This window comes from Aythya marila, assembly GCF_965140915.1.
Source record: "Aythya marila genome assembly, chromosome: 24".
NCBI classification, from domain to species: Eukaryota; Metazoa; Chordata; class Aves; order Anseriformes; family Anatidae; genus Aythya; species Aythya marila.
The window spans coordinates 4,593,447-4,617,381 of NC_139065.1; the positions used below are offsets into that span (position 1 = coordinate 4,593,447).

The 23,935-nt window shown below is 64.1% G+C and overlaps 2 protein-coding genes across 7 annotated transcripts in view; both read right to left on the minus strand.

Annotated features, from left to right (window-relative positions):
- Positions 1 to 768: 768 nt before the first annotated feature.
- On the minus strand, positions 769 to 5,186 carry ELF3 (E74 like ETS transcription factor 3). The gene is made up of 9 exons (XM_082778682.1): positions 5,112 to 5,186; positions 4,323 to 4,491; positions 3,598 to 3,819; positions 3,310 to 3,396; positions 3,095 to 3,214; positions 2,862 to 2,951; positions 2,240 to 2,356; positions 1,877 to 2,072; positions 769 to 1,754 (listed from the first exon to the last, which is right to left on the minus strand). The coding sequence occupies exons 2-9, from the start codon at positions 4,483 to 4,485 to the stop codon at positions 1,634 to 1,636; spliced, it is 1,116 nt and encodes a 371-aa protein (XP_082634808.1). The 5' UTR covers positions 4,486 to 4,491; positions 5,112 to 5,186; the 3' UTR covers positions 769 to 1,633.
- A 7,729-nt stretch (positions 5,187 to 12,915) lies between these two features.
- The window catches only part of KIF21B (kinesin family member 21B), a 29,442-nt gene continuing 18,422 nt past the window's right edge, over positions 12,916 to 23,935 (minus strand). For 2 of the 6 annotated variants that reach the window (XM_082778603.1, XM_082778602.1), the window contains exons 16-33: positions 23,395 to 23,624; positions 22,969 to 23,116; positions 22,697 to 22,891; positions 22,102 to 22,203; positions 21,826 to 21,991; positions 21,576 to 21,636; positions 21,239 to 21,296; positions 20,659 to 20,864; positions 20,164 to 20,238; positions 19,884 to 19,997; positions 19,356 to 19,394; positions 17,731 to 17,867; positions 17,321 to 17,501; positions 16,857 to 17,021; positions 16,477 to 16,594; positions 15,564 to 15,734; positions 14,905 to 15,104; positions 12,916 to 13,506 (exon numbers count right to left, since the gene is read on the minus strand). In XM_082778603.1, the coding sequence (XP_082634729.1) occupies positions 13,356 to 13,506; positions 14,905 to 15,104; positions 15,564 to 15,734; positions 16,477 to 16,594; positions 16,857 to 17,021; positions 17,321 to 17,501; positions 17,731 to 17,867; positions 19,356 to 19,394; positions 19,884 to 19,997; positions 20,164 to 20,238; positions 20,659 to 20,864; positions 21,239 to 21,296; positions 21,576 to 21,636; positions 21,826 to 21,991; positions 22,102 to 22,203; positions 22,697 to 22,891; positions 22,969 to 23,116; positions 23,395 to 23,624 (2,517 nt within the window). In that variant the 3' untranslated portion in view covers positions 12,916 to 13,355. Of the gene's footprint in view, positions 13,744 to 14,904; positions 15,105 to 15,563; positions 15,735 to 16,476; positions 16,595 to 16,856; positions 17,022 to 17,320; positions 17,502 to 17,730; positions 17,868 to 19,355; positions 19,395 to 19,883; positions 19,998 to 20,163; positions 20,239 to 20,658; positions 20,865 to 21,238; positions 21,297 to 21,575; positions 21,637 to 21,825; positions 21,992 to 22,101; positions 22,204 to 22,696; positions 22,892 to 22,968; positions 23,117 to 23,394; positions 23,625 to 23,935 lie in introns of all 6 variants that reach the window. The other 4 variants (XM_082778600.1, XM_082778605.1, XM_082778604.1 and 1 more) reach the window with 3 other exon arrangements.

The window sequence follows — 23,935 nt, forward strand, 5'->3', positions numbered from 1 at the left end:
CCTGTGGTGCCCGGGAGGCTTCGGAAAGCTTTGCCATGAAGCATGCCGATGGGGAGTGAGGCACAGCCTCATATCTGCCAAGCTCGTGGTGGAAACATCCCGAGAGCCTGCCCAGCCTCCAGCCCACCGTGCTCCCTTCTGGCTGCCCCACAGACACAGCCCGGGGGTCAGGGACCCCCCCCCAAGAGCCCCTGGGCTCCCTCCCTGCCTCCCCACGGCCGGGGCTGCAGGGGAGGGTTGGTGTTAGCACTGCGCACGTGTGGGGTCCCCGCTGCCAAACCCAATGCTGAAGATTTGGTCCCTTTGGGAAGCCCCCAGATACCAGACTGGAAGACGAGCAAGCATTAAAAGAATAAAATAAGAAAAAATTGCCGTGCCTTCTGCCTGCCTCAACCACCAGCCTGGCCGGGGACCTAATTATGGAGGGTGCTGAGGGACCTTTCACCAGCGACCGCTGCACGGGGGGCTGTGGGGCCAGGATTTTGCCCCACAAGATTTTTGGAACAGGGTTGGGGAGCTGGTGTAGGGTGCCCCTGCCCCGCTGGCTTGGGGACACGGCCTCCAGCTCTCGCTCTCAGCATGGGGACAGGCAGAGCCCAGGAGGACCCTGCCACCCCGTGCCACGGTGGCCAGCGGGTCTGGATCAGTGGGGCCAGCGAGTCCAGGCCACGGCAAGCAAGAGGGACGGTGGCAGAAGGGGATCAGCACGGGGACATCCCAGGTAACACACATCCGGCCCGCGGAAAAACAAGCACAAGGAGACGGAGGTACAAAAACCCAGACAAACAATTTATTCCTTTTATCCTCCCGAGCTCAAAAGGAGGAATCCACTCGCCCCTGCCGGGCGCCCGCTGGGCTGGCATCCCCCTCCTGCTGCGGGGCACAGAGCCAGTCTGCGCCCCCGGGACGTGGCCTCAGGCCAGCTGAGCATCACCGCCTGCCGCAGGACAGGGAGCACGCTGCCAGGCAGAACATCTTCCTCGTGAAAAAATAAATCTGTACATTCACTCCTTGCTGTTTTGTTGGTTTTTTTTACATAAATTAGAAGCCACCCTCGGGGAAACAGCCTGTTCCTAGGCTGCTGGTGACAGGGACAGACCCTGGTGCCCCGAGCGTCCCCTCTGCGGGCTCTGCGGGGTCGGGAGTTGCTCTCTGCTGTGCTCCCATCGTCTCCTGGCAGGCGCTGCTGCTGCTGCTGCAGAGGGGCCCCGCTCACCCCACAAAGGGCATCCGGGGCAGCAGCACCTTCACGGCACCAGCAGCGGTGGGGAGAGAGCTGGTGGCTCCCATCCGATGGGCGGCGAGGCGCTGGGTGACAGCAGGACACCCACTCGGTGCCACCTCAGACTTTTTTTTTTTTTTCCCCCTTTTCTCCTGTCCAGGCTTTCAAACAGCCGAAGTCACTGCCTCTCCGAGTCGGAGGTACAAATCCAACGAGGGAAATAATGGTTTACAATAACCTACTGAAGCCAAAATATTAGCTTTAAACACCTCGGTGCCAGCGGTCGCCAGCACTCGTGAGCATGTCGGAGTTTCACAGGCTGCGTGGGGCAGCAGCTGCCGAATTTTCCTGCCAGGAGCCAGGCTCGGGGCTGGCCCAGGAGGGCTCCACGGCCCCCTGCGTGCGGGGCTCCTACAGCTCCTTGTTCCTGTTGAGCACCTCCTCCTCCTTCCAGCCGCTGGAGTTCTTCCCAAACTTGTACACCAGCCGGCGCCCGTCGACCCTCTCCAGGATTTCACGTTTGTAGTAATACCTGGGGGTGGGGGGATAAGCGTTGGGGTCAGGGCTCTGGGTGCAGCCCCGTTGGATGCGGGGGTCAAGGCTGAGCCCTGGGGGGGGAGCAGGATCCCCTTTGGGGACGGGGGAAGCACTCACCGCATGGCCCGGCTCAGCTTCTCGTAGGTCATGCTGCTGTTCTTCTTCTTCTGGCCCCAGAGCTGGGCCACCGCCTCGGAGCGCAGGAACTTGAAGACGCCCTCCCGCCGGTCCTCCCACTTCATCAGCCCCTCGTTCAGCTCCGGGTGGATCAGGATGTCCCGGATGAACTCCCACAGGTGGGTGCCTCTCGGGGCTGCGAGGGGAGACGGAGCCGTCAGGGCACGGAAACTCCTGCCCGCGGCTCTGCCCAGCCTCCTGCCAGCGGACACGGTCCTTCCCCAAATTTCCCCAAAGCCCCGAGGACCAGGCTGGGGCAGGCATTCCCCCTGGGAGGCCGGAGGTGTTTGGAGGTGTACGTACAGTGCTTGCTCTTCCGGCCCTCCAGGCAGTCTCTGTTCTCCTTGCTGAGCTTTCGGGGCCGTCCCCGTTTCCTCTTGCCGTGTTTGCCGTCCCCTTTCTTGCTCCCAGCAAAGCCGTCTGCGCACACCGACAAGGGGATGGATGTGTTATCCCACCTGCAGGGTCTTCCAGCGTGCAGCCCCCCCCCCGGACAGAGACATCTCCCTCGGGAGCAGGGCAGAGCTGGCTGGGGGTGTCAGGGGCTGCGCCCACTTTTCAAGCCCAGGCACCAGGGACCCATCCCCGGAGAGCAGAGTCTGCCCCTTCCCATCCCACATCATCCCCCCCCGACACAGGGGAGCCTCGGTTTTTAGGGCAGCACGCGGCTCCTTCCCCAAATCCCACTGCCTCCCCGCATCCCCAGTGTCCCCAGTCCCACCACCAGTTGGGCTCGATGCTTCCAGCACCCGGCACCTCCGGCTTCAGCCCTCACCCCGCTGCCATCGCCTGCCCCTTCCCACCAGGGCGCAGCTCAACGGGGAGAAAAGGGCCCCAAAATACCCATTTTGGGGTTGGGGATGGGTGTTCAGGGCTTGTCCCTAAATGGCTGGCACAAGCTCTGGGGGGGATGCCCGCAGCTCACCGTCAGGGAAGAGCTTCGCTTCCACGGGGTCGAGGTCGAGGTCGCTTCCACCGGAGTCCTGGGAGTTGGGGCTGTGGGACATGGCAGGCCCTGGGGGGCAAAGGGACGGGGCTCAGACCTTGAGCAAATTGCACCCGGAGGTGTTTCCCCTTTTTTTTCCGCCCCACCAGGCCCCTGGCGTCAGCCAGGTACCGGCCCCAAACCCGCCCGTGGTTCCCGGTGAAACCACTGACCTGAGACATTGGAGCTGCCTGGGGACATGGCATCGGGCGAGCAGGTGATGTCCGTGAAGAGGAAAGGGTTTGTGGGCTTCAGGTCCTCCAGGGAATCCTTGGCACAGGGGTTTGCCAGCTCTGGAAGGGGCAGAGAAGGGGACAAGGGGGTTAGCCCTGCCCGTGCCCACATTTTGGCCCCTGGGGGGTAGCCGTGGCCGAGGCCCCTCTCGTACCCATGTGGCTGGTGTCCAGGAAGGTCTCTTGGGAATTGGCATCCTCTTTCTCCAGCAGGTCGATGATCCAGTTCAGCTCGTCAGAGGCTGTAGAGGTGAGGGGACTGCGATTAGTGATCCTATTTTGGTGCAACGGGGAACGGCGCCCGCCAGGAGCTGAGCCCAGCCCTGCTGCACGCTGCTCCCCGTGCCACCCCGAGCAGCTCCGGGGGTCCCGTTCTGGCACGGGGCGGGGGGGTCTCAGCTTTGCTCTCGGCCTGGGGACAAAGGGGACGTCGGGACACTCACTGATCTCGTGCAGGCGGTCGTACAGCTCGTCCCCCAGGGGGCCAAAGATGTGGCGCATCTGGTCCCGGCTGCAGTGGCAGAGCGTGTGCCCGTCCATGTTGCAGCAGGAGAAGTCGATGATGCTGGCGTCGTACTTGTTCTTCTCCACGTGGTAGCTGATCCACTCCAGCACCTGCACCTTGGTCCAGAAGTACGGGAGCTCACTGAACCACTCTGGCGTTTCTGCAAGGGACGGAGAGCGGGGCTCAGGGGCTGGGATTATGGGGCTGGGGCCGTGGGGGGTTCGGATGATGGGGTTGGGGTTTTGGGGCTGGGGTTATGGGGCTGGGTTTATGGGGCTGGGTTTATGGGGCTGGGATTATGGGGCTGGAGTTATGGGGTTGGGTTTATGGGGCTGGGTTTATGGGGCTGGGGTTGTGGGGCTGGGATTATGGGGCTGGAGTTATGGGGCTGGGTTTATGGGCTGCAATTATGGGGTTGGGTTTATGGGGTTTGGATTATGGGGCTGGGGTTATGGGGTTTGTATTATGGGCCTGGCACCTGGTGCCACCCAGCACATCCTCTGGCAACCTTCCAGCCAACAACCCCATGGGGAAACTGAGGCACGGTGCAAACCATCGACCTGCCCCCCTGGGACCCTGGGGGTGCTCTTCCAAGGCTGCCTCACTTCTCCCCTCCGTGGGGGCTCCCCCCAAACATCCCACCACCGCTTCACCCCATCCTACCTGTGGTGTCTACCGGGGGCAGGCTGGGGGGGAAGCTCAGCCCCAGGCTGCCGTCGTCCCCAGGGTGTCCCAGCACATCCAGGGCCAGCTGCGGCTCTTCCTGCTGGTACATGGTGCTGTTGTACTTGGACAAAATGTTGCTGATCTCGCAAGATCCTGCCATCAAGCTCTGTGCCGAGAGACCACAGTGAGCCCCGGTCCTGAACCCACAGCACCCATGGGAGCCCGGGGACGGGGCTGGGTGAGGCCGGGCTCCCCCTCCCTCCGTGCGCCACCACCTCTCGGGTCACCGAAACGCCCGCCTGGTGGCCTCAATCCCTGCCACCCCGAGGCAGGGGACAAGGTGGCCTCGTGCTTGCCGCAGCCCCTTCCCCAGCCCTGCCAGCCCCTCTCACGGCGAGGGGGCTGTCGGGCCCACGGCACGGCCCCTGCGGGACCCTCGGCCACCAAATGTGCCCCCAACCCCGCGGGTGGGCGCATCCCCTGCCCCCTGCCCACGGGCAGGGCTGCTGGCACCTCCCGTCCTCCAAAAAGCACATCCCGGTGACTCGGCAGCCCGTGGTAGAAAAGCCAAATCTTGCCGATCGCCGGACAAAGCCCAGGGGCCGGAGGGGGACCCCTCTGTGGGTCCCCAAAAGGGGCCGGTGGCCGCGCTGGGACAGCGGGCGCGCGGCGAGCGAGGACCAACCGAGCACATCCCCGACGGGAGAGGAGATGCAGAGGGAAGGGAGCGAAGCCGGGGGCACGTCGCCAGCGGGGAGCAGGTCCCGAAGGAAAAAGCTTTGGTACCTTCTGCGATGGCACTCGCTGGGTGGCAGCTAATCCAAAGGGGGGAGGCGAGGGGAGCCCTGCCCGGCCGCTAACCACGGCTGCGGGCCCGGCCAGGCTGTGCCGATGGGCAGCTCCTGCCCACGTCTCCTCTTTTATAGCACGGGGCGGCGTAACGCGATCTGGAGGCCCGAGGGGAATTCCAGGCTGAAACGTTCATGCTCCCAGATCCAGGTGATTTGCATAATATGAACCACCGGGTCCCAGCCCAGCGCTGCCTTGCCGGGAAATCTGGGTTGGCCAGTTTAATCATTGTCAGAGCCCTTGCCCTGCCGGTGCCCAGAGTTTCACCCGCGCCGGCCTCGCGGGGTGTTTTCTTCGCCGCCGTTTAGCCCAGCTCGTGTTTGTTTGCTCGCAGCAGCAGGTTCGCTCGGCTCCCGCTGCCAAGAAAACATGCCCAGGAGGGCCGGAGCAGCCCCGGGGGCCGAGCATCCATCCCGGGGGCTCTTCCAAGGGGGAAAGTGGCCGGGAAGGCTGCCCCAGGTGCCCCCAGGAGGTGCAGATTTCCCCTCTCCGAGCCCTGCTCCGAGGGGCAGCGCAGTGCTCGTGGCAGGGGGGCTCTCGGAGGGGTCCCCAGCTGCATTCGGAGCCCTGCCCGGGTCACCCACCCCGCGGGCACTGTCCCCGGGACCACGCGTGGCAGAGGCTGTGATGATCTGTCTGTGCAGGTGCCCTGCTCACCGTTTTGGGATGGGGCATTGTTTTTGCCCAGGGGTGGCCGGGACAGGCTGCAGAGCCCATCCCCAGCCATGTCACAAGCGCCACGGCAAGGACACACACGGATGCACGCAGGGACACACACCTAGGGGTAAAGCAAGGGATGCATTTGGGGAGTTGTTTTCTGCTGCCCCTCTGGCTGTTGGGCAGGATTTGGGACTCTTTTCTGGGTCTGTTTGTGCTGGTTTTTTAGCCCTGGGCCCATCCAGGCCAAGAGCCCGGCACCGTTTACCCAAGGCCACCTCTTTGCTGCCCCAGCCACATCCAGGGGCAGGATCAATCCCCTGGCACTGCGTGACTGCAACTGACCCCAGCATCACCTCTAGCTCCTGCCTGGCACCAAACCAGCTGCTGTGGCTCGGTGCCGACCCAGGGTGCAGACGTGGATGCTGTGGCCCCATCCCTGCGGTCAGGTCCCTGTGGGGCCGTGCGGTGGCCCCGGGGCCAACCTGCTCTCCGGGAGGCACCGGGCCGTGCGAGCTGCTCACCTGCCCCAGCTTCATTCCTGCATGGCACCGTCACGAGTGCTGGGCGCTGCCAGGCCCTTTTGTTTCCCGGGCACAGCATCCTGCAGCACGCAGGGACATCCCCATGCCGGGGAGCAGCCCCTGCCAGCTCCATCCTTTGGTAAACCAGCACCACCGGGGGATACGCCGGTGCCGGGCGCACGCAGAGCCTGAAACCCTGAGTGCTGTGACCCCACAGTGCCCAGGGACCCCGCTGCCAGGCTGGGTTTCCAGTGTTGTGCTTAGAAACCTGCCCCTGGGGGAGCTTTTTCAGCAGCCCCAGAGCAGGGACACGGTGGGTCTGCGGTGCCCCGAGCTGGGGGGAGAAGGGGCAGGCGCTGAGCACCAGGAGCCCTCAGGAGCTCCGAGCAAATGGGGGTGGTTTGGGGGGGACCAGGCTGAGCATCCTCAGTTAGCCCAGTGGCCACCACTGCAGGTGGCCACAAGTGGCCGGATGGTGGCCACGGGACCCCCCGCCCCGGTGCAGCACTGATGGGTGCTGAGCGGTTCCTCCCCAAGCCTCCCTCCTGGGGTGGTGCCGGCGCCCTGCGCGGGGGCTTTTCACACAAATTCCCCCTTGCAAGGATTTCTCGGGCCCGGTCTGGCTCCTTCGCGGTGACAAGGTGCACCCGGTAGGCAGGAGGGGGGTGCCACTGGTGCCACCAGCCCTGCTGGGGGGAGAACCCAGACCCACATTTATTACTGAACCCCACATCTGTGACCCCACAGATCCCATCACCAGCAGCAGCAGCACGGGTGTGCACAGGACACGGGGCTGGGGAAGCTCCGGGCACCCTCCTGAGACCCAGCCAGGACCAGAGCAGCACCCTGTGCCCCCCGCCTGCTGTCCCCCCGTCCCCCACACTTCTTGGGGCCTCGTGGAGGGCACTCAGCACCGCCTCAGCCCCCCAGTCCCAGGGTAGCCGTAACATCACCCCCCAGTGCAGCCCCCCCAGAGCTGGCACCGCTCTCAGGACGAGCTGTGTCGGGCCACCCATGGCCAGGAGGGAGCCCCCAGCCCCCACGGGGTGCCCCACAGAGGGTGCAGGATGGGTGCCAGGAGGGGCTGCTCCCAGGCTGGGGGGTGCAGGCACAGCCCAGCACCAGCACCTCCCAGCACCTGGCTGCTCCATTCGACCAGTCTAACCAGTGCCACTGGGAAAGAGAAAGTGGAGGCTGCTGGGGCTGAGGTGCTGCCCTGAACATTTCGGGGTGCAGCTCGCAGCCCCCTCTCCCTGCCCTGGGGGGGGTTGGCTGCCCAACAGCCTCAGGGGGCACAGCTCGGTGCCACCATCCGTCACCTCCACGGGCACTGCAGGCTGGCACTGGGGTCACCTCCTGCCCTGTGCCACCCCCAGGCCTTGCCTTCATCCCCTTGCCCCAGGGGACAGGGACACAGCTTGGGGACAAGACCCCAGCTTGGGGACACGACCCCAGCTCCAGGAACAAGATCCCAGTTTGGGGACATGGTCCCAGCTTGGGGACACGATCCATCTCCATCCCCTCCCTGCAGCCACTTCTCCTCCCCACCTCCCAGAGCAACCTCTGACCCCCCAGAGGGGTTCCCCAAATTCATCCCCATCCCCTCCCTTTGCCCGCAGCCCCCTCCCCAACCCCCCCCAACCCCCGGGGCCGGGCGAGGACCCCTCTGACCCCAGCCCCAGCAGCTCCGCCGCGCCCCGCGGTCCCGCAGCCGGGGCTGCCACCTGCCGGCTGTCCCCAAAGCCACCCGCTCCTGGGGACACCGGGCTCGGGGAGGTGGCCCTGGGCAGCCGGGCTGGGACACAGGGGTCGTGCCTCGGCTGTCCGGTGTCCTGGGAGAACTGGGGTTGGGGCAGGTGAGGCGGAAGGGATGCGCAGAGCTCGCCAAGTCCCCCGGCGCACTGCGGGGCTAACAGCAGCTGAGGCAAGTTATCAATGCTGCCAGGATATCAACCACCGTGCTAGGAAGCCTCTTCCAGCATCTCACCACCCTCAGCATAAAGATTTTTTTTCCTGTTGTCACGTCTGAACCCCCCCGTGCAGCTCGGTGCCAGCATCGGTCCCGGGGAGGAGAGCACCGAGGGCGCTCGGAGCCACCTCACCTCCAGCCCAGACCCCCCCAGCACCTCCAGCCTCTTCTTCCAGGACACATCTTCCACACCTTCCAGCTTTTACCAGCTGTGTAGTAAATAACAATCCCCTTAACATCCCCTTTACTTTGTGCACACCTGCCAGGGCACGCTGCTGGCTGGTGCTGAGCACCCCCAGGTCCCTCCCGCTGAGCTGTGCCTGTGCCCAGCATCGCCCCGTGCCGGGTGCAGCACCCGACAGCCTTTTCCTTTGGTGTTTTTCATGCTAGATCCTCCTGCAAAGCCTCTTGTCCCTCCAGAGCTTCGTCCCCTGTCCCCCAGGTCCCCCTGGAATGGGCAGGACCATGGGGACCAGCACAGGCTGGAGGCACCCGAGATGCTGCCCATAGCCACGGGGACATCCCTGTGCACTGGCGCTTGGTGCCACCTCGTCCTGCCTTCCTGGGGACCTGCAGCAGGACAACGAGGTGCTCCCATCCTCCTCCTCCTCACCAGGAAGGTGCTTCCTCCACCTTGAGGTCCTGGGGGAGAACCCAGGGAGCCCCACAGCACCCACACTGTGCCCCTGAGGATGCAGGAGCTGGGCAGGAGCAGAAGGGCCCCAGCAGCACCCCTGCACCCCAGGGGCCCTGCACCCACCAGCCCAGGCAGGTCCCAGCTCTGCTCATCCCCTGGGAGGCTTCGCCCCGGTGGTTTCAGAACACTTTATTCGTGAAGACAAAAAGGCCAGGAACAAACACATCCATTGAAAAAAAAAAAAAAAGAAAAAAAAAATCAACAAACCAACATGTACATCATGAGACCGAAATAACTTACACTATTTACAGGAACACATCGAGGTACAAAATATATACACGCGCCTCGTCCTCCGACAAACCCAGACCCCAGGGCTGGGCCGCACAGCTCAGCAGAGAGGAAAAAGAAAAAAAAAAGAAGCCTTCAGGAGAGCTGGCCTCAACGACAGCTCCGAGCAAGAAAAGGCACCTGCTGCTCGTGAATTGTGCAGCGGGAAGGGGCGATGGAGCAGGCGCAGGGCTGGGAGCCAGGGCTGGCCCCATCCTGGTGCAGGTCCTGGGGGAGATGGGGACGAGCCCCCCAGGGCAGGAGGAAGGCGCAGGGCAGTGGGGTTTTTTTTAGGAACAAGGCTTGGGAGGGGGTGTCAGTGCTGTGCTGGGCTCCCTCCTGCTTACAGCTGGAGCAGCACGGGGGGGTTGGGGCTGGGGGGACCCCTTCCCTGCTCCCCACAAAGGGAGAAGGGGGCTCTGGGGGGGGCACGGTGCCTGCAGGATGGAGCAAAGCAGCAGCGACAAGGCAAGTGCTCCGTGGGATCGTACCTGGGCCCCATCCCAACAAGGGATGGGGAAAGGGGGGCACGGGGAGGACACCCTGGGGGCAGGCGGTGGCTCTGTGGGACCAGGGCTGGGACCCCAAAAGCTGGGAGGTGCTGGGGAGCAGCCCCAGGCTGGGACACAGCACCCCAAAGCCCCCCAAAATTTGTGCCGTAAGAGCTGCGGGTGCTGAGCAGGGAGATGGGGTCCGGGCTCCCCGAGGGGGGGGGGGCTCACAGTGGTTTGGGGGCCTGGCATTTTGGGGCTCCTGCGTCATCTCCATCCCTGCTGTGCAAAGCTCAGCTCCAGGCCGGAGCTGGAGCCGGCCCCTGTGTGCTGGAGGGAGGAGATCCAGGAGCGAGGCGCAGAGCCCGGGACCAGCAGCACCCAGCTCCCCCCCCCCCGGGCAGGGATCAGCCTGGCACAAACCAAGGCACCGAGGGAGAAGCAGCACGAGGAGGGTGGGGTGAAGGCAGCTCCGAGCTGGCCCCGCCATGGAGGGGCTGGGGGAAGGCTCAGAGACCCCCATAGACCCCCAGGGGAGCACCCAGCGATGTGCAAAGGGATAAAAAAAAAAAGGGGGGGTCGCTGGCTTCCTCCACCCCTCACCTGCAGCCCTGTCCTTACCCTACACACGCGGTGTTTCCAAAACCACGGCCCCAGCCTGAGCCTGCAGGCACCGTCCCCCGGGACAAGGACGAGGTGGTGAATTTGGGAACGTGCACCCCAAAACCCGGCGGTGCCCGCGGGGATGCTGCCCACGGGCAGAGCTGAAGGAGCAAAGGGCAAGAGCTCCCCCTCGCCAGACCCCCAGCAGGGTGGGACCTTGTGCTTTAGGGTTTGGGGGACCTGCCCCCCAAAGCTGGGGGTAGGGCTAGGAGCCACGAGCCCCCCCCCAAACCCCATGGGGCAGGGAGTGGGGCAGAGCCCCGTGCAGCTCCCCAGCCCCACGAGGGGAGAACCGGGGACCCTGGGGCTGCCCCCGTTTGCGTTCAGTGCCTGGGACGGGATCTAGGCTCAGCTACATTTTGGGGAGGGAAACAATAAAATAGACATTACACACGGGACTCCCCCTCTCTCGCAGACCACCTCCAACCTGGGCAGAGGTAAAAGCACCGCTCCCTGCGCCCAGGGCTCAGGAAAACAGGGACGAGGAGCAGCCCCGTGCCCACCCTGTGCTTTGGGTGCCATCACCCCACGGAGAGCTTTGCACCCCCAGAACCTAGCTGCGAGCACAGGGGCGGGGATGGAGGCTGATCAGCCCTGCAGAGGATGCTCTCCATCCCCCAAAGGGACAGGAGGGACCTGTGCCAGGCTGCAGATCAACCCCAAAACTAATGGGATGGAGGCAGAGCCCCGCTGTGAGCACCCTCCAGCATCCAGAGCCGGATCTCAGCAGGAAAGCTGCAGCAGAACGGGGAGCTGGGGGGGGGTTGGGGTGCTGAGCTGCCCAGGGAGGGGGCTCAGAAACGCAGTGAGGTGCAGGTGAGGGCACACGTCTTTGGGACAAACTCAAGCATCAAAATCAGACCGACGAGGACGGAAGGCAGAGAAATCCAAACTTCAACCCCCCCCCCCCCACCCTCCCACCCCATCACCCCCCCCCCCCGACGAAACCCAACGACGACAGCACCCAGCTTGCACCGTGAGGTAGCTAAACCAGATCAACACCCCAAAAATCACCGCCCTGCCTGGGCAGCACCAACCCACGCAGGGACTACGACACAGACACACACACACACACGGTATGGGATCACGGTCACCTCCTGCTTCACAGACCCCCCCCCCTCTGTGCCATGCTCCCCAGCTCCCCGCACCTCCAGGCTGCAGCCGGGGGGGGCTCAGCATCAGCCAGGATCCAGCCCCCCAGCCCTGGAAAGCCAAGCAGGCACCTGCAGCCTACGTGGAGGGGGGAAACTGGAGAGAAAGGCGAGGCAGATCTGACCCCAAATGGCCCCAACAGGGCGGCCCTTCACTGATTGCAGCAGCGCAAGGTTTTAGGGCAGGCGCTGGCAGATCTTAGCACTGATGCAGCCACACAGACACACACATCCCAAAAAAAAGTATCAAGGAGCAGGGAGACCCTCTCCAAGACAGGCTTAGAGGGCATCACCACCTCCAGCTCCGTACCTCTGTGCGCTATGGGGTGGCCGTGGGGCCCTTGTGCCTCTTGGCACTGTCCTGGGCAGGGTGGCACAGCACCGTGCCCTCCACCGAGGCATGCCAGCAGGATTGTTTTGTTGCTTTTTTTTTTTTTTTCCCCAAAACCCACAAAAAAAAATCCTTATCAAGTCAGTAGAGATGCTCCTGTGCTTCGGGATGAGGAGGAATTGCCACGCTCCACCTGGAGAGGTTTCAACGAGGGCTGGTGGCAAAGGACTTGGGGCTGGCCCAGGAGTGGCTGTGGTTGCAGGATGGAGAGGGAAAATGGTCTGTGCTTTATGGGGCAGGTCCTGGAGCCCCCGGCCTCCAAGATCCCAGTTCAGCACCATTGGGATCACGTACAGAAATCCATAAGTCCGAGTCCAAAAGCTGCTTCTTCTGCGACAAAAGTGAGGTGAGAGCAGGGGAGGAGAGGGCACCGCTCCTGGGGTCTCCTCGGCCATCCCACAAAGCCTGGCATAGGGCAGGGGACGGCCCAAGGGACCAGGGGAGGGAGAAATCAAAGCTCCAGCATGGGACTGGAGCCCGGCCAACCCTTAAACCAGGGGAGGAGGAGGAGGAGGAGGAGGGTGGCTGCAGAGGCTGAATCCTCAGGATCACACTCCTGGATGGAGCAAACTGTGCAAGATCAGCCCCTGCAGGATTGTCCTTCAAGTGTGCAGGGAGTGGGGGATTTGTGCCAGCCCCAGCAGCCGACCCCGTCCTCACCCCACTCCTGGTACTGAGCCCCATCGCCGGCACCCCAGGGCTCGTGGGGCAAAACCGAGCTGGTCCCTCCCCAGGAAAGGGGCTGAGAGCGAAGCGTTGAGAGCCTCCAGCCCCCAGCTGTGCCAAAATGAGACGGGCCATCGGGGCACCAAACCCAGCCTCGGCTTCTTCAGCCAGGAACTTCTGGTCTCGCTTGGGGTCCTGAGCTCGAGAGGGGTTAAAAGGCTTCAGGGACGCACCAGAAACGCCTGTTGAGACCCGAGGTGCAGAGTGGAGCTGGGGTCTGCTGATTTGGGCTCAGAGATTTTCACAGATCACCACGAGGAAACGCAGCAGGTGCTGGAAGTCGTGCGATGGATGGAGAGCTGCCCGGGCTCACCAGGCACAGCAGAGATGCTCAGGGCGAGCCGGGTCGGACAGGCTGAGGCTGGGGGATGATGGAGCTGCCTGGAAATCCTCCTGCAGACCCCATCGCAGCACGGGGGCCATCCCACAAGTACCGTCTCCAAAGAAGCAGCCTCTCCGTGCTCTGGTCCTGGCCAGCAGACCCCAAACGGCCTCGAGACTGGGGAATGGAGAAAGACTCCTGCAGGAACCAGCCCTGGAGCCAAGAGGGACCAAAGGAGCACATCCAGGCGGAGGCTGCGGGAAGCCACAGGGACAGGAGGGAATTTGGCATCTCCAAATTCCTTTGGGAAGGAGCCAAGGAGCTCAGCCTGGACTCCAACCCCTCAGAGTCCTGACAGCAGGAGTACAGCAGGGTGGGCGAGAAGGGCGACGAAGTTTCCTGGTCAGTGGAAAAACCATCGAGAAACCGCAGCAGGAGGGGAGGTGGAGCTGCCGGTGCTCCACGGAGCTGCCTCTTCACAGGGAAAAAAAAAAATCAGTGCTCAAAGTACCAGGTGGGGCCTCATCCACCCCGGCGGGCCAGCCACAACAAATCCCATCCCTGGGCTGAGCTCCTGTCGATGATGAGGTCTCGATAGCAAGGGCGAGGTACCCGGCTGTCGCCCTCCTGTCCCACCTTCCAGTCCTTGGCAGCCCCTAGTTGGACCCAGCGGGCAACCTCCTCCCGCTCCAGAGCTTCACTGTCAGGTCGCTGGGAAATAAAGGGCGAGAGGAGCGGCGTGAGAGGGGCAGGGGGCTCGGCACCACGAGGAGAACGTCCTCCACCCCCAGCCCCTGGCAGCATGCAGCCCCCAGGGCTCCCCCAAGCTCCTTCCCCTCGGCGCGAGGACGCCCGGGTTGGTTTGGGGAGCAGGCAGACCCGGTGGGGCTCAGCCTCCAGCTCACCCCACGGGCAGGGACCGGGGACAAAGGGGAGTGGGGACCCTGACAGCGGGACCCCTGCACCCCTCGGATGAGCTCTGGCTAGGTCGAAGTGATGCTGCAGGGAGCTGCTGAGCTGGGTGTCCCCCGGGCACGGGTTTGCTTCGGGGTGGCCCCGTCTCCATGCAAGGGTGCGGGCAGGCCGTGGTGCCACAGGAGATGTGGGCACCGGGCGAGAGAAAAAAAAAAAAAAAGAAAAAAAGAAAACCAAAAACAACACGGGGGCATGATGGGGACCAAGGGGCCGAGTCACTCCTAGCAAAGATTTATCAAGTGGGGAAAAACGCAAAAGAGTTTCATACCGTCAAGAAGCAGCTCAGACCAGAGAGAAAGAGAGAAAGAGAGAGAGGAGCAAAAGCAAGCAACAGCGAGAAAGAGATGGAGAGAAAGGAAAAGACAGAAGAAGAGTGCATGAGCAAGAGAGAGTCAAGAGAGAGCAGGAGGGTCAAGGCAGACTAGTAGCACGGCCCTTTATGGCAAGGACGCGTCGTGGAAGGCAAGGGGTGAGCCCAGGCACGTAATTCCATAACTTTACCCGGCAGTCGCTGTGTGGCACAGATGGGAGGTGGGGAGGAGGAGAGACAGAGAGAGACAGAAAAAGGAAGGGAGAAAAGGGACATGGTCGAAAAGAGGACATCAGAGTCTTGCTGCCAATTTGCTCCCCGAGAGCAGTTTGGGGTGCCCAGCCCCGGGGAAGAGGGGTCCCTGCGCGGGGGATAACCCAGGGCAGCGCCGGCACGCGGGCAGGGGACGGACTAAGACGGGCAAGACGAGATGAGGAGTGCAGGGACTGGAAAGCTGCGAGACCCCCCCCTTCCCTCCCTCCCTGCTCCCTGCAGCCCCCCCCCACCAAGGCCCGGGGATGCCAGGTCAACCCAGGGGGCTCCCACCTCCCCGGGGGCTGCGGGGGCGCAGAAAGCCCGCGGCTCACCTGGAGGCGGTGAAGATGTGCTTGGAGTTGGTGCAGATGGCATTGATGGGGCTGTCGTGCCCCTTGATCTCCCCCACCGGGGTGAAGTTATCCACGTTCCACACCTTGATCACGCCTCCTCGGCAGGCGCTCAGCACCATGGGGCGGCCGGGGATGAAGGCCAGGGCGCAGACCCAGTCCTTGTGCGCGTTGGGGATTTGCTGCACGCACGGGGACAGAGCGGAGGTGACGATCAGCATCACCTGCAGCCCCCGAAAAAGCCTCGTGCGCCCAGCTTGAGGGGCTCCGATCAGCGTCGCCCCAGGGCTGACCTCCACAGGATGCCAAGGGGCTGGATCCGAGACTCAGAGCTCGGTTTGCCCCCTGGGCAGGGGGCACTAATCCTGTTTTCAGAGTGGAACCCAGCTCCCAGGGGCTCAGCACAGCAGCTGATGCTGCAAAGCCTGCGTGCCGAGGGGAATTGGCAATGCTGGGTGCCAATCCACACACATAGGTGTTTTTGGGGGGTACAGAGCCACCTGGCACAGGCACTGCCATATTCCAGGGGGGCCCTCCAGGTGTGTTCAGCACAGGACACCAGCACCATGCCCCGAACCTTCCCCTAATCCCCCCCCCAGCACTGCTGCTCTGCCCCACGTCACCCTGAGGACCCCCCAGACCTGGATAAGTTCCTGCTGCTCCAGGTCCCACTTCTTGATGCCGTTGTCCCTGGAGCCACTGAAGAGGACGTCCCCCTGGATGGCCAGGCACTCGATGCCGTCGTAGTGAGGGGGCTCGAAGTTGTGAGTGGGGCCAATATTGCCCACCATGCCCTCGGCAATCTCAAACACCTGGGGGGAAAAAAAAACAGCGGGTGAGGGACCCCAGGGGGATGCGGAAATAAACGGAGGTCACCCTGCCTTGGAGAACTTGGCATCGTCCTCTGAGGTGGGCAATGAGGAGCCATTTCTGCTCAGACAGAGCGGGCAGGCGTTGGGACGGGTTGCCCAGGGAGGTGGGGGAGTCCCCGTCCCTGGGGGGGCTCCAGGAGAGGTTGGGGCTGGTGCCTGGGGACACGGCTCAGTGGGGACAGTGGGGGGGGGTGCTTGGAGCAGGTGACCCTGGGGGGCTTCTCCACCCCTAATAACTCTGGGATTTCACTCGGTGAGCTTTTACACCTCTCCAAGAGCTCGCAGCTGTCAGAAGAGCAGGACCCTGCCTCCCTCCCCATCCCCCTGGTGCCAGCTCCACCTCAACCTGCTAACACCCAGCCAAAAATAAAACAGAGGGGTGAGCTTTTCCTGTGCTGGGGATGCAGAGCAGCCGGCACAGAGCGTCTGCACCAGGGACAAGGGAGCAGAACGGGACAAGCTGCTGATCCGGGTCAGCCGTAACGCGCCAGCACCAGGCACGGAGCCTGAGGGATGAGACAAACCCCCCACACCCAAAGCTGCACCCCTACCACAGACAAAAGGCAAAATTCGAGGTGTGGAGATGCACAGAAAGCCACACACAGAGGTGAAAATAGAAATCTGGGCACGGAGGCACCGGGGGGTTGCCAAGACCCGGGCTCCCCGAGGTGCCAGGGCCCACCTTGACGTAGTGATCCTTGGAGCCCGTCACCACCAGGTCGTGGTTGCTCGCCGTCTGGTTTACCGTCAGACACATCACGGGCCCGATGTGGCCGCTCAGCTTCCCGACGGGCTGCAGCCTACAGAGACCAGGGGCTGGGGTCAGCTCTCCCAAAAAGCTCCCCCAAAAGCCTCCCCCAGCAGGCGAAGGTCCCCCCCTTCTCCTGCGCTCACATCCTGAGGAGCCCCATCGCTGCTCGTCACCCCTTGGGTCCCGAAAGCCCTTATTATCATTATTCCAGGCACCTTCCGCTGCTAACGAGGCTTTCCCTTTCCCCGGGGGGTCCTTTCGGGTGCCTCCAAGCAGACAGCAGCCCCTCTGGAGAGCCGTCCTGCCCTCACCTGCTCAGCTCCCAGATGCGGACGGAGTTGCCGGTGGCGGCGTAGAGCGTGGTGCCGGTGGGGTTGAGCGCGATCTGGTTGATCTGGTGCTCCCCCTGCACGCTGGTGACCGTGCGGGTGGTGGTCCCGGCGCACGCGTCCCCAGAGATCACCTGGCCAGAAGATCTAGGGGAGGGAGAGGAGGAGGATGGATGGATGGATGGGGCACGGTCAGGGACCGGAGGCAGAGATCGGGGCCCCGCTGAGGAACCCAACGGGGCTGCTGGGTGCCAGATCCCACATTGGGAAAGGCCCTATGGGTATCATTGACTGCCTGACCACCACGGGATCAGCAGGACCTTCACCTCCTAGAGGATCCCCTCTGTCCTTGCACCCCAGCCCCCTCCTGGGACCAGCTTGTGCCGAGCCAAAGACGCCCCCGGTGCCCAGGGACCCCCCCGGGACTCCCCCAACCTGCTACGTACGTGAGGGTGCGGATGCAGCGGGCCGAGTCCCGGATGTCCCACACCTTGATGTACGAGGTGGACACGGTGAACACCAGCCCCGTGTGGCTGCAGTACTTGATGGACACCACGTTGTTGGGGTGCCCCTTGAGGGAGGCGATCTCCTGCCCCGTCACCAGGTTCCACATCTTGCAGCTGCGGTCTGCGGGAGGACGAACGTGCCCATGGGGGGGGTCTCCCAAGGGGCATGGACGAAGCACAGCCCCCAGGGACCCCCCCAGGGCAAAAAAAGCCAACCTGGGCAGCACGAGCTCGATGCTGAGGGCAGGAGGGTGGCCCAGGAGGGAGCGTCCCCGCGGTGCCCACCGCACCGCCCATTCCCCCGTGCCGACCTGCTCGCAAGGCAGCGCCCTCCTCGCCCCCTCACGCACCTTTGGAGCCGGTGAAAAGCAGCTCATCGGTGGCATCCAGGCAGAGCACGGGCTTGGTGTGTCCTTCTGCCACGGAGACGCACTGCAGCGGGGCCGTCCGGGCGTTCTTGGTGCCCCCCACCGGGTTGATGACGCCCCTTGCGCGGGAGAGAAAGGAGAAGCGTGGTGGGGTGCGTGTGCGTGCATGGGGGCACCACATGTCCCAGGGGCACCCCAAGCATCTCCCACCACCCTGCAGGGCGATGGGCCCCCCGTCCGAACCCGGCACATCCGAGGAAATGTCTTTATGGAAACCCTGGGAACCTCCCCACTGCCTGGTGCCCCCGTCCTGGTGCCCAGGGCTGGGTAAGGGGGCGTCCAGCAGCCTCTGCCCTGCTGCTGAGCCTCTTGAGCCCATCCAGCGGCGAGCTGGGGAGCCAGGAGACCCAGCTCACCATCCCTCGGGGCATTTCGGGACAAACTGCACCTTGTATGGCCTGAAGCTCTGCCATAAACATTTCAGGATGCTAATAGCCAGCACCTCGCTTCCTTACAGCCCGTCAGGGCTCTGCTCCTTTTAAAACCTCAAGGGTGGCAGAGGGCAGCGCATCAGAGGTGCTCGGGGTGCTGAGATCCAACAACCCTACAGCTCCAGCCCTGTCCTGCACGGCCACCAACATCTCCTCCCCGCTGCCACCCCAAAACGTGGCCCCGAGCTGCTCTCTTCTTACAGACAGGGAAACTGAGGCACGGGGCTGGGGAAGGGCAGGCCCGGGGCCACGGAAGGCTCATGTTAGCCAGGATGGCTGCGGGCTCGTTCAGCGGGGTTTGGGAATCACACGGGCGTGATCTTCCTTTCCCAATTAGCAGGCACAACCACAAACTCTAATTAAGCAGCTCTCCCCTGACCCCTAGTGTCCCTGCCAGCCTGGAGGTGACAAATGGGTGGAAACCCCAAATCCCCGGGGCGAGAGGGTGTCAGGGGGCTTCGTGCCTGGCTGCAGAGCACCCAAGGTGACAAAGGGTCTGGTATCACCCCTCCAGCACCCGTGGGCGCTCAGGGCAGGGTGCTGGGGAGCCGCTACTCCTAAAGGGTGAGGGAAAGGTGGTCCTGGAGCTGGGAAACCCCCCGGTGGATGGGAGGTGGCACGGGGACAAGCCCAGCAGCACCTCGTTCCCATCCGGGCTGTGTTCCAGGGCAAAAAGCTCTGCCCCGGAGCCCGGCGCTGGAGATGCAGGGCCAGGCACGGGGAGATGTTTCCCGGGAAGCCGCTCGCAAGAAAAACCATGCCGGCAGCGTGCGGGATGATCGGCCCCTTCCCCAGCACCGCGCGGTCCTGCTGGAGAGCCGGGGGACGGGACGGGGCACGGGGGCATCAGGCAGGTGGCACGGAGCATGCTGCCACCGCAGCACGGTGCGATCCGGAGCAGGAACGGGGCGGATCGAGGTCCCGAGCCAGGGGACGGCGCCGTGCCCAGAGGGGACACGGCACGGGGACAGCAGGCACGGGCTGGGAGATGGGGCAGAGCAGCGAGGTGCAGGCAGAGCATGCAGGGACAGGGGAGAGCGACCTCAGGAGAGAGAGAGAAAGGAGGAGGAGGAGGAGGAGAGGAGGGAGGGGTAATAAATAGAAAGTTGTCTATACCTCAGCACCTCCGAGACAGAGGAATCGCTGTCATCAGACCTAGGGGCAGAAAATTAGCAGGATTACGGGAGAGAAAACCCAGACTAGAAGAGGCAGCGGAGGAGTCAGAGGTGGAGGGGTTGTTATTGCATCCAAGCCAGCGCAGGGCGTAGAGGAGGAGGAGGAGGAGGAGGAGGGGAGAGAGGGAGAGAGAGAAGCACACACGGAGAGGGCAGAGGAGCAGGAGGGCACTGAGGGTCGGACAGATCTCCGTCAGGACACGGCGCTGCCGGCAGCTCTCCGAGACGTGGGCAGCCACCTGGAGCAGCTCTGGGGGGTCCGTGCCAGCCCCTGAGCATCCTGCAAGCCCCCAGCCCACCTCCCCCCTGCTGGGGGCAGCCGGGGACAAAACGGTGGCAGGAGGTCAGCAGGGAGCCCACCCGGGTGCTGCGCTCCCGTGCCCTGCCGTGGGACCCGGTAGGTGCCGCCGGTGCCACGGCACGGGTCCGCACCATGCAGCGCCCCCCAAAAAAAAAACCCCACACTCACTTGTCCAAGGCCGAGCCCTGGCTCTGGTTGCTCGTGAGCCGAGAGAAGACGTTGCGGTCGTTGCGCGGGCGGGTGGGGGGGGACGAGGGGGGCGTGAAGCCGACGTCTGGAGGCCTGAGGCAGGAAGGATTAGAGGGACGCGTGATTTGGGGACTACTCATGCGGCACCTGCCGAACTCCTCTTCCTCATACCGGCACCCCAGGGCCTGGAGAGCATCCCTCCTGGCTTGTCCGGGCCACCCAACCTCCCCCTGACCGAGTCCCTGGCTCCCGAGCTCACCTGGCGGGTTGCCCACGGTCGTAGGATTTCCTCCGTGTGAGCGGCGACGTGTCCGAGACGCGAGACTGCCTGGGGCTAGGGGAAGCAGAACAGCACGGTGGGTGCCTGCTCTCCTCCCCGTCGGGGGGAGCTGCTCCGTGCTGAGCCCCTCGTCCATCCCCCGGCAGAGGAAACGGGGAAGGGGCTGCCCTGGTGTCCCCGGGGCACCATCAGAGTCATCCGGTGGGCACGGACACTTCTGGCAACCCAAGAAGCCTCCGTGAAGGATGGGAAGCCAGGGGGACCAGGATGGACCAGGATGGACCAGGGGGACCAGGATGGGACCCCCAGCACGAGGGGGTCCTTCTGGAGAGACCCACCACCGCGGGCAAGCCTGGATGGATGCAGGCTTTGGCTCGCCCTCGTTGTTCTGCCATGGGGCACAGCTTCCCCCCCACCAGCCCCGATCCCCAGGAGCCCCCCACAACCCCCCCAGATCCAGCACCCCCTGCTCACAACGTGCTGCCTCGCGTGGGCAGGCTGACGGTGCGCGACACCTTCTCCTTGTAATAGGGGTCTCGGATGGAGAAGCTGATCCCGTCCTCCTTGATCTCCATGAGGGACGCCAAGGACTTGGTGATGTTCTTGGTGGAGATGTCCAGCGTGGGACCCAGGCACTCGGCCGACACCGCCTTCATCTGCCCGGAGAGCTTGGGCTCTCCCTAGGACAGGACACGGGGCTCAGGGGAGCTGCGGGGCCAGCAGCTCGTGCACCCCGGCCGCAGGAGGATGGACGAATTCCCAGTTTTCCATACAAATCTGACAGCCTGCACAGGGCAGCGGGCTTCCCTCCACCTTAGCCCACAAAGGATCCAGCACAGGGACACCCCCCTGGGTGCCCACCCATCCTGGAAGCCATCCCTGCATCTCTGTGCCCAGGGGACCACAGACCCCATCCAGAGCCCAGCTGTACCCCAAGGCTGGCTCCCCAAGGGCCAGGCTGCAGAGCAGACCCCAAAGCCGAGCCCCACGGCCCTATAAACAACGCCTCCCCCCATCCCTCCTCCCACGGCCGGCGGCAGGAAGGCCAGCTCACCTTGAACTTGAAGTCATCCTGGCTCGCTGAGCCCTTCATGGTGAAAGACTGGGAGAAGCTGCGAGGAGAAGGTGGCAGAGCTGGATCCTCAGGGCTGAACCCCTTTTGGAGAGGCTGCTGCAGCCCCCCCAAGACCCCTGAGTCCCTGAGGTCCCCCCCCACTCCCCAGCTCCCTCTCTCCAAAGAACAACCCCATCTTCGCTCCCACTGGGGGTCTACAAGACATCTGCGCTCTCCAAGGAATAGGGGCCACAGGAAAGCTCAGGAGGGGACTTCTTCATCAAAACCCACCCCTGAGAGGCCCCGGACATCCCACCCCACGGGGCTGGGTGCTCACCTCCCATCCGAGGCCAGGCTGAATTCGGAGACCTCCTCATCCGTGCTGGTGTAGCCGTTCTCTGCGCACAGGGGAGAGGGCACATGAGCGGTGTGAGGGGGGCCACATCCCACCACGGCCCACCAGAACGGCACCAAGGGGCACGACGATGCCAGTGGTGGCACCTCTGGGTGCTCCCTGGCACTGGAGGCCTGGCCTCACCCCACGGAGAGGACCCCGACCCCAAGAGAGGCCCCGGGCTCGTGCCCACCTTGCTGGACGTTGTGGATCAGCGCCTGCAGCTCGGGGTGGGACTCGGCCTTCTCCCGCAGGGCGTCCAGGATGAGGTGGTTCTGCGAGGAGCCGGTCACGTCCGTCTGCCTCAGGCGCCCCTCCAGCAGCCGGATTTGGGCCTCCTTCTGCGCCACCTGCAGCCCCTGGAGGATGGGGAAAGCCACAGCCACCTCAGCATCATCACGCTGCTCGGGAGAAACCCCCAAGGTGGGGGACGAGACCCCCCCCCAAGGAGGCGGCGCGGCGCCCGCACCTTGTCGATGGATGCCTTCAAGAAGTTGTCCAGCAGGAGCCGGGCTTCGGCCAGGGAGCAGGAGCTGATCACCACCGAGGTGTCCGTGGAGTCCAGCTCCTCCTGGGAGGGGAGGAGAGGGAACGGGATGGGACCGGGGAGCATCGCAGCAGGGCAGGGTTGGGTGATGTGGGCACCACGGGTGGCACGGGCACCATGGGTCCTGCACCAGCACCACCCCGTCCTGGCTCCTGCCACAATCAGGGACAATTTGGCACAACCAGGGACAGGCTGGGCACAGCGCAGAGCCTCCAGCCCAGGCTGCAGCCGCTAGAGGGGGCGAGGAGCCGCGCATCTCCCCGCCGTGCCCAGTGCCAAAACCGGACACCAGAACCCGTGGGGTTTCTCTGGGAAAAAAAAAGCCGGGTTTCCCAAGCATTTTCCAGCATCCCACAAATGTTTGCAGACGCCCACGGAGACCAGAAATCGTCAGCCCCGTGGGAAGGCTGCGGCTTTCCCACGTCCTGGGGCAGGATGCTCTGGGGTGCCCGGGTTCCTCCCCCAGCCTGGTGATCCCCTCGCCTCCCGGGGACCCTCCCGCTCCCTCCGTGCCCACCTTGGTCTCCTCGATCTGCATGATGGTAGCCTGGCAGTCGGAAATGCTGTCGTTGATGTAGTCGATGTTGGCCCCCAGCACCTCGATCTCCTCGTTCAGCTCCTGCAGCCCCTTCTGCTCCTTGGGGCTCTCCGCCTGCAGCTTCGCCCTCTTGCCCAGCAGTGCCTCCTGCAGCAGCGCCAGCTCCTCGCGTTTCTGGGGGAAAAAAGAGGGAGTTTGGCACTGCTGGCACGGCCAGCACCCCCCCCAGTCCCCAAACCCACCACCCTCACCTTGATGAGCCGCTCCATGTCGGCCTCCAGGTTGACGATGGTCATCCTCTGCATCACGATGTCGAAGATGCGCCGCTCCAGGGACTGCCACTTGAGGCGGGCGGCCTTGCTGAAGGTCTGGCTCGTCCCCTTCTTGGGGAACTTCTTCCTGCAGCGCGAGGGGACCAGAGGAACGTGGCTGCACCGCCTCTGGAAAGCTGGGCTTTCCCCAAAAGGACGCCCAGGCTCTGGCTGCATCGCTTCTGGATCGCCCAGCTCCGCCACCACCCCTCCCTGATCCTTCCAACGCAGCTCGTGCCTCGCGTTGGAGGTTTGCCTCCAGCCAAACACACCATAAAAACCCTCCAGCCTCTGCCACCAGCCTAAAAACTGACCCGGGAGCCCCGGGGACACCTCCCCACCCATCCGCACGGCCCCTGCCCTGACCTGGGCGGCCGAGCCCCGTTGGCGGCGGGCGAGGGGTCTCCCAGGAAATTGTTGATTTTCCGATTCCACTGGCGCACGATGCTGGAGACGGAGCGGGCGCCGGATTCGGGCTCGGAGGAGGTGGTGCTGGCCGAGACCTCAGCGCCCGAGTCCAGCATGGGCGGCTTCTGGCTCGTCCTGCCCGCCACCCGGTCCGACATGGGCTTGGCGAGGCGGCGCAGCGCCGACACCTGCCCAAAAGAGGGGCCGAGGGTGTCAGATGGGGGTCCCCCACCCCAAGCCTGTCGCCGACTCCCTCGGCTCCCCAAAGGGCTGAGAGCAGAGCTCTGGAGCCCCAAAGGCGTTCGTACAGCCCTGCAGACAGCGGGCAGCTCTGTCCCTTCCCCTCACAGCCCTTTTTCTTGGCTCAGCTGCCCCAGGAGATGGGCAGTTCGGTTCCCCCGCTGTCTCCAACCTCCCCCAACCGGGCTCCCCGCAGCCATAAACCCCCTCCCACCCTTTGGGGGTCCCACTCCCAGCCAGCACCGTCCGAGTGAGGCCG